The 8,803-nt window shown below is 40.8% G+C and overlaps 1 protein-coding gene across 1 annotated transcript in view; it reads left to right on the forward strand.

The window, feature by feature from the left end:
- The window catches only part of tead1b (TEA domain family member 1b), an 89,748-nt gene that overhangs the window by 66,526 nt on the left and 14,419 nt on the right, over positions 1 to 8,803 (forward strand). The window contains 4 exon segments of the mRNA XM_036587041.1: positions 2,018 to 2,107; positions 2,109 to 2,153; positions 2,155 to 2,235; positions 8,179 to 8,190. Coding sequence (XP_036442934.1) covers positions 2,018 to 2,107; positions 2,109 to 2,153; positions 2,155 to 2,235; positions 8,179 to 8,190 — 228 coding nt within the window.

Raw genomic sequence — 8,803 nt, forward strand, 5'->3', positions numbered from 1 at the left:
ATTTAATTTTCCAAGTTATGTATCTTCAAAAAGCTATGTGTGGTTTATTATTGGCCACTTGTCTCAATTTGTATTGTTTGGCCTTGTACATGACTCAGTTACTGATATAACTGGAAGTGACAGCACTTATACATCTGATTTGATCATAATAATTGCCCAAAAGAAAATTCTCATGCATCGTCATACATAAAAAAGCTTTGAGTATTTTTAATTATTAAGTATTATTATTAATTTCAGTCTTATTTATTAGCTGCATTATTTAATCCATTTGTTTCATATTTGAAGCAGATGATCTAACAGTGCCGAATTCAAATATTTTGTTTAGTTTTTGTCACAAACTACATTTTCTAACAAAAAAAGCACATAAATAGGAATATAAGTCACGTGTCAGTCACGTATTATCATTAATGTGATTAAACAAACTAATAGAAGGGTCTTAATAGTAGTTTATCAATGAAAAAGCCTCATCTTTCATCCAGTGATAGTAAACATGGTAGCACATAAAAGCTCAGACTCTACATGCTGATACGTTTTACTACATGCACACATTGTAACTCCTCTGGCTGCAGTTTTAAACAAGTTTAAAGGGCTTTCGCCAAATTCTCACCGGTGAGATGCTCAGTCGTATAGAGTTCATTGAAATCATAATGGACTGGCTAATCAATAATGAACATAGTAGTTAGTTGCAGTCTGTATCGTCTGTATTCCAATACTGTTTAAGTATTTTACAGTCTGTGTGTATTCAGTGTACTTTTAATAATAGGCTACGTTTATACAGCAGGTAAAAGTGGCCCAAATCCATATGTGACAGAGATGTGTGTCAGTTTGTCAGTGTGAACAGCAAAAAATGCATTGAATCTGACATTTTTAATTCCGATTTGAGACGCTTTCATACGTGGTACTGAAATCCGATACATATCCGATCTGCAGCAATGTGACTCAGTCTGAACAGCCAGATCAGAATTCATGGGATTTTTACGTCAATCCAACTCGACATTCGTCAGTTTCGCACTGCTGAGATTCATAAACATTTAGGCTGATGTTTCTGTACCAGAAAATGATTAGAGACTTATCGCAACCGCGTGTTCGAAGAGGTTTCATACGAAACGGCCGAACGCGGCCGGAGGAGACCGAGGCTGCAGCGTCAAAAAACAGTTAAAAGAATCCGAGGACGCGAACCAAAGAAGTGGCCGTGGCCGAATAACGAGCCCTTTTTACAGGGAACACGAACACATTGTGGGTGATGAGTCCAGCTGTCAACCATTGGAACTTCATAATTGCTCCTGTGATGCTGGCAAAGATGAAACTGAAAGCTCTGGGAGCGACAGGCGTTCACTGACCGTCATGATTGTTTACCTCTGGACGAGCCACGTGACGCACTGTTCTTTAGAGCATGCGGGTCGGTTTAGGAGCTGATCTGTTCAGACTGATGTCGCATGCAGGTCGCATTTAAAAGATAATGTGAACAGCCAAACAAAAAAATCGGATTTGGGCCACTTTTACCTGCTGTGTAAACGTAGCCATAATCTTGAATCGTACAGAATTAATCAAATCAGTTTTGTTTCGTAAAGACTTGCACTGGATTCGAATCATTATAAGGTCAGAGATTTACACCCCTGGAGCTCAAGGCCTGTGAGGCTGGTTCCTCCTCCTCGGTCCCTGAAGGATACTAGACATGCCCATTCTCATTCTGCGCGCAGCCGAGCGCATCTGCCGTCTCTTAATGTGCTTAAGAAGCCTGCATCCTCCTTAATCAGCTCACTTAACGGAGGAGCCGCTGCGCTGGGTGGCTGCGAGCTTCGGGCTTGCGCTTCTTCTCCTCCTCCTCCTCCTCCTCCTCCTTCTCCTCTAAGTAGCCCTGCTAAAAAGGAACTGTTAAATCCTTCCTCAAGTGTTCTTTCAATGAAAAAAGAATAAGTGTAATACCCTTTTGTATTCTTTTGTTTTTGTTTTTTTTTTTTTTGCCTTTTTTCCCCCTTTTGTCGTTTTATTTTCCCTTCTTCTTCCAAAAATGGAGGTTTCTAGTCACATACAGGTCTTAGCAAGAAAGAAAGTTCGCGAAATCCAAGCTGCCATCAAGGTAGGTCTGACTCTGCCCAGTTGCAGGGGGGCTTTTCATCGCCATGGTTACAGGCTGTTCCTTTGTCTTCCTTCCCCTCCCCTACCCCGCAGGTGTCTAGTCACATTCAGGTTCTTGCCAGAAGGAAATCTCGTGAGTTTCATTCCAAGCTGAAGGTATGCGCTTTTCTGCTTTCGGGCTTCGTGGTTGCTATGCCGCCGCACTTCCTCCTGTTTCTCCCCCGGCGTCGGGGCGAACGCCTCGTCCGATTTCCTTAACCTGCATGCAACAGTGTGTTTAGCATACATGATTCACCCTCCTCTGCTCCTCGTCCGACCCCTGTGAACCCCCTCCCTCTCCTCTCAAGCACACACATGCTCCCTCACACCCTCAGGCCTTTTAGTGTCTCCTTTAATGACTGTTTGTGCGGCTGTGCCTTCACTGACCACTTTGTGCGTCTGCTTTGAAAGCTGACTAACACTAGTTATCTCTGCTGTTGGAGTGTAGTTAGCATCTTATTATTGTTATTATTAATATTATTATTATTACTATTACTATTATTATTATTAGCTCATAAAGCTAACCAGATAACCGGAAAGGCTGTAATAATAAACATAGATGATCCAGCACCCACTGGATGCAACAGGTGGTACTGAGCTTCATTCAGTTTTTCCTTCCTCTCAGTTTGGGGCAGGTTTTAGCTAAAAAATAGAGCTGCACAATATTGAGAAGATACTGCTTTTCTGTTCAGTATTTTTAAGCTTCGACTTCTTTAATCTCTTATTCACCGGGGTATATTTTGGTTTGTCCATCTGAATTTACATGACCCAACTGTAAGGCAAATTATTCAGTAACTGCATGAAATAAGTGTAAATTTTTATTTTATTTATTTATTTATTTATTGTAAAAGCTCCCCTCAAATGAACAGAATGTGTTTTATGATCATACACATATTTCTATATGCTTACAATGCTTACAAAAAGCCAAAAATCGTAGATGCTCTTTGTATTTTTTTATAAAAATAATTTTTACAGAGCAGATCACTGAAGAGACGCCATCTGTTTATAGTTTATAGCCCAGATTTGTGGAAAAATGGGTCGACTTTCAGTAGAAAAAAAAATGGTGAGTTCAGCTTCTTTTATTATAAGGGTTTAAAATTACATCACCATCTATTTGACTGGAAAGAAGACAGTTACAGCTCTCATACGACCCCCACCTTTAGAATGTAGCTTATGAAATATGAAAGTTATGAAAAATATGACGAAGTGCGTTTTGGAACCACCGGTGGTCTCAAGGAGTTGAAAAGGTTAAAAGCTACAGAAATTGTAGCTTAAAATAGATTTGACCAACAAGGCAGCGATTTGTTAATTAATGTAAAGACATTATAACTGATTTATTTGAAAGTGTAAATTCCTGCTAGGCAACTTGTGCAGCCAGCTGCACTGCTCGCCGCGTGGCTTTTGAAGCTAATATAGCAAATATGCCTCATTAGATCTCACATGCGTGGGAGTACTTTTAAGTTATTATAAGCAAATTGCTCAGTGCAAAAATTACAGTGAGAGATTGGTATGCCACGGAGGAATGACAATAATCTAAAGAAGTAAAAACGGAGTAGCACCGTCCGTAGTGCCTCCATCACGTGACCATTTCAGCCAGGAACATTCATTATTTTTCTCCCTTTTTTTCTAATTAACCAGTTTAACAGCAGGTTTAAAGCTTAATAGCACAAAAATATCACAAGTTTTTACTGCAGTATCAAAGCAAAGTCTCCCTGATCAGCGTTAGAGTAGAGCGCAGGAGCTGCTTTGAAACTACCATCATATCTTACATTTTTATCTAAATTTTTAAACTATATTTTTATAAATTATTGTTTTAAATCTAGTTTAGATCTTTATATCTCTATGGAGTTTATGCTTGTGTTTTGGATGCCAGACATGCATCTGGTGCAGTGTGGAGCAATGAAAACAATGATCACAGTGGACGAGTATCTGTTCCATCAGACGGACTAAAATTAAAAACACCTCAAATAGTACTGGTTTTAAAGGTAATTTTGAGGATGCGTTTTAGTACCCACTAGTATTTAGAGCCTGTGAAACACTGTTTGGGCCAGCCGTACATATTATGATTGCCCTGCAGTTAAAAATTGGCCTGCATTATCGACCAAAATGATTTACTTACCTCAATTTCATGAATACGTTCATCAAAAACACCCACGGAAACACTCATCTGAAGGATTTGATTGTGCCAGGATGCTAGAAATATGTCTGTCCTACTAATCAGTTGATTGCTAAAAGAACACGAGGGTTGTAAAGATGAAGCTTTTCCAATCTGAAGATTCCTGCGCTCTTAAAAATAAAGGTGCCTCATTTGCGAATCACATCCTTCTGCGATGTTAGTATTAAAAGGAAATATAGCACCGACCTTTAGCAGTATATTGTGCAGCCCTACAAAAACAGACTTGTCTGAGAATTTGAGCCCAAGTCATGTGAGCTATAAATAAGAAATCACTTAGTCAAAGCTGATGACACTTAAGTGCTTTGTAGAACGCACAGCCTTGTGTTGCATGTCTTTGTGTGTGACGCTCTGATTCACTGGAGTGCATTCAGTGGAAGTTTGGAGGCATGCTGGCAAGGTGCTTTGGCTGGTGGGTGAGCGGCTGATAGCTTGAGGTCAGTTGGTCAGCTGTTTCTTGACCGCTGCTTAAAAGCTTAATATTGTCCTGGTGCCCGTAACCTTTTCTGGTCTTTAAGACGGGCTTTTGATGCAGTCTAGAGCAGAATGGCTGCTGCTTTGCCTCTGCTGGTGCTTTAGTTGTAATGAAGTCATCTCTTCTTTGCCCAACTCTCTGTGGAATGATGTGGACTAAAGAGGCACCATTAGAGCAGCTGCTCACATGCTTTTTACTATGGGGCTCTACCCCTCCCTCCCTCTCCCTCTCACTCTCTCTCTCTCTCTCTCTCTCTCACTCTCACTCTCTCTCTCTCTCTCTCTCACTCTCCCTCTCTCTCTCTCTCTCTCTGCGTCCTCTTTTTCCATAACCCCACTGGCTGTCAAATGCTTACCTCATGCTGCATTAATGAAACTACTGAAATCCCCCCACTGCTGCCCCCACCCCATTTTACAACCCTTCTGTGATTCACTCAAACAGAGTCCTGTATATAATCACCTTACTCAGCCTCAAAGGCCACCTCTTTAAAAAAAAAGGGCTTTTTTATGGATAATCTGATAATAAATTGACCTGTTATTTAAGGTGTTTCTGTGCTGGTCACTTGTGGACGTCCGTGACCTTGAAGTTGGTCTGACTTTGCTCATTTTCTCTCTCCCTCTTTCTCCATCTCTCTGTCTCAATTCTCTCTCTCTTTTCTCTTTCTCTCCGATCCTCTGAAGAGATGACTAACTCTTTTGACTGTCACACTTTTCCACAGTTCCCAGTTTACTCAGATGGATTAATGACCCCTCATTTGTGTCCTGTGTGCGTGCGGCTGTCTGTATGTGTGTCCGTGTGTGCGTTTCCGTTGTGAATGGCCGGTCTTTCAGGGCCACTGGCGGCTGCTGAGTAGAAGCAGGCAGCTTTTGTATGGGTCTCTGTCTACTCTCATCTAAAGCAAATTAGAAATGGGGAGCAGGGAAGAATTTGAGCTGCCTCCCGCCATTTGTGGCGGAGCATTAGAGTGATCGGGCCTGGCGTCCTCTTAGCCGAGACATGTTGAGTGAAATGACTGTCATTACAGTGCCACTCTCTAGGCCGGCTCGTAATGAAAGGTGGCCGCAGTGATCTGAAGCCCTCATGTTATCAGCCGCAGAAAACTTCTTTTAAGATGCTTCTCTGCTGCTCACCTGATGACTAAACTTTCACACTGATCAGCTCCGAAATCTGAGGAGTTGTTTGAGTGAAACCTCACCGCTGATCTAGCATCAACTATGTAATTGCCAGCAGACGATTCTGAAGAGATTGAAAGTGATAGTTTGGCCAAAAATCAATGTTCCCATTACCCCAATACGCGTTTGGGGTCTGAGGTTTGCTTCGTTAGTTTGGTGCTGGAGCTACAAGGCTTATGTAGCTAACAAGTAATAGAAGCCTTAAAAACCAGTTTAATAGAAGCCTTAATAACCAAAATGCATGTTTAATGCATGTACACCGTGTTTAGTCTTGAAGTGATTTTAAATAGACTTGCTTATGTGGTTTCTGACACCGTATGACCTTTTTTGGTAAAAATTGACAAAACTAAACAAAAAACATGACCTGAAGTTTGCTTCTTTACGTTAGCGACACTTGTTAAGTAATCTCCAAAAGACTCGTTTCATTTCTGATAATGTATGATGTTCATCTAAAAGACGCAAAGAAAGTTCGCCACATACCTAAAGCCACCTTGGTATTTGTCTGTACTTTTGTCTACTTTTATGGTAACATTATGTCAGAAACCACATAAGCAAGTCTGTTTGACACTATTTAACAACTCTACATGGTTAAAGGCAGGTGTGTGATAATTATGAAGTGCACAGTGCTAAAATAGTAACTATAAGCTTCCATTATTTATTATCTACATTAGCCTTTTAGTTGAAGTACAAGAAGAAGCACACTTTAGACCAGAGCTGCCCAACATGAGGCAAAGACATTCGATTTGGCCCACTAGGTTGCCGCAGCCCCCCTACCCTTCAGCCAGTGAGAGAATCTTTTTCTAATTTTTATTTGAAAATTATTTTGTTTCAAATGCCTTTCGTGACAAAACATGTAGTCTAATATTATAAAAATATCATAAAAATGTCTCTTAACACTGCACAGTTGTCACTAATCGCTGCACAGTTGCAAAGACACATACAGTGCTGTGCGGGAGTTAAAGATCAGCCTTCATTTATTCAGTTTCCAGTCAAAAGAGCACTAGTTATTTGTTTTTCATTGTCAGCAGAAAAAATATTTAACAGAAAATTACACAGAAGCCTAAATAACTAAATATAATATGAGATGTTTTTGTATTTAAGTGTGTTTACCTTTTGCATGTATTGCAGCTTACATTCTTTTCAGGAGACTTGCTTTTAGTTTTTCAAATATAGCTGTAGGGGTCGTCCCCCAAAATTCGGTCTTAGATGTTTGTTGCATTTTCTGTTTCTCGTGATGCAATAAAAGTTCTATCTTTCCAATGGCGTTGCGTGAGCGGCAGTTCGAAAAGATGCAGTGGTGCTTCAAAGGTCTCGGAGGAAGCCTGTGTCAGCCTTCACCCTCCTAGCGTTGGTAGTATTGTGTGATTGGGGTCCTAACTAGTGGGTGGAATTGGAGACGACTAAATTGGGGAGAAAATTGGTGAAAAAGCACCCCCCCATAAAAAAAGTTCTATCTTAATTCCTAAAACAGTACCCACTAAAAAAATGAGTGGCTTTTACTTAATGACTGTTTAAACTACAATTGAGGTCTCTGTATTTTAACATATATTAAACTTTAGGTGCTCCTGTCAAACCATGTAACATGACCAGTGGTGTCCAGGAGTAATTCAGCATTTTCGCAAGTTCACAAGTTTTTGTCATACGAAATAATGAAAGAAATAGACAGTAGTCATGACAGACATAAAAGTCATATTTTTAGGGAGTTTAAAAACAAAACCTTCTCCTTTATATAGTCGTAAGCAAAAGTTCCTGGTCAAATTACGTTTTGTTGATTTTTTAAGTAATAATATGTACACGTCCCCGAGAGAGAACAAACTTAAAAGGTGACAGTTTTCTGATAATTATAGTGCTGAATTTAACAGATTGATAAAAACAGAAAAAAACTGTTGCAGTATTTCACAAAGCACACAACTTCCAAATACAACAACATAAGGCTAAGAAGTTTGCATTTTTGATCTTTGGCCCAGCACAAACATTACTGCCCCCAAGTCTGAAAGTTTGGGCGCCCCGGCCTTAGACCCAACATGTCTTGGCTGATCGACCACATTTGGAATAAGGAGCAATTCTGAAAAATCGATTTTTTGGCCGAACCATTACTTTGATTAAAATGGGAAAATATAATCAGCACATTAATTCATGTTTCTTGCGAATCACTGGTGGAATGATGATGGTTTGTATATGCTGTTTTGAGCGGTGTGAGCTGCACGATTACATTGAAGCCTTTGTTTTTTTGTGTCTAGGTGACGAGCATGGTAAGTACGGTGTTCTGAATGTGCACCCGCTGCCATTCTGCTCTAGCCGAGTGGTGGCCTTGCTTCTGCACGCCTGCTTCCTCTGCCAGCTCCTCACCAGCCCACATGACACACACACACATACGCACTCAGCCCTTGCCAGCATGTTCACCTCCAGCTCGCGCTCACTGCTTTTGCACAGAAGGCTGGTCAGCGCCGCACTAGGCCGCTACCATTCAGTCCTGTGCGCTTCAATGGCGTTAGAGAGCAGCAATCCTTGGGCTTCTCCATACAGGACCTTCCAGACCTTCCTGATTACCTACTAGCTTCTTTGTGCTCCTCCAACATTGCAAGGAATGCTGCTTTTTTCTCTCTCTTTTTTTTTAATAAGGCCATGTGTGGCGAGAGGAAGGATGTCTTTTGTAGCCTTTGTGCGCTCACAGGTCCCCACGTGGCTCTTGGTGCTTATTAATTAACCTTTGCCACATCGAGAGGTGCGTGGATTTGTAAGCGTGCCGCGAATTGAAGGAAATTTGAAAGTCTATATGCAGAGTTAGCCTTTAGCCTCCCCGGGAGGATTAAAGCTCAAGTTAATGAGTTGATATCTAAAGGAGAAAGACTCTTAACCACAGTG

Source organism: Colossoma macropomum, unplaced genomic scaffold (genome assembly GCF_904425465.1).
Source record: "Colossoma macropomum unplaced genomic scaffold, Colossoma_macropomum, whole genome shotgun sequence".
Lineage (NCBI taxonomy): Eukaryota > Metazoa > Chordata > Actinopteri > Characiformes > Serrasalmidae > Colossoma > Colossoma macropomum.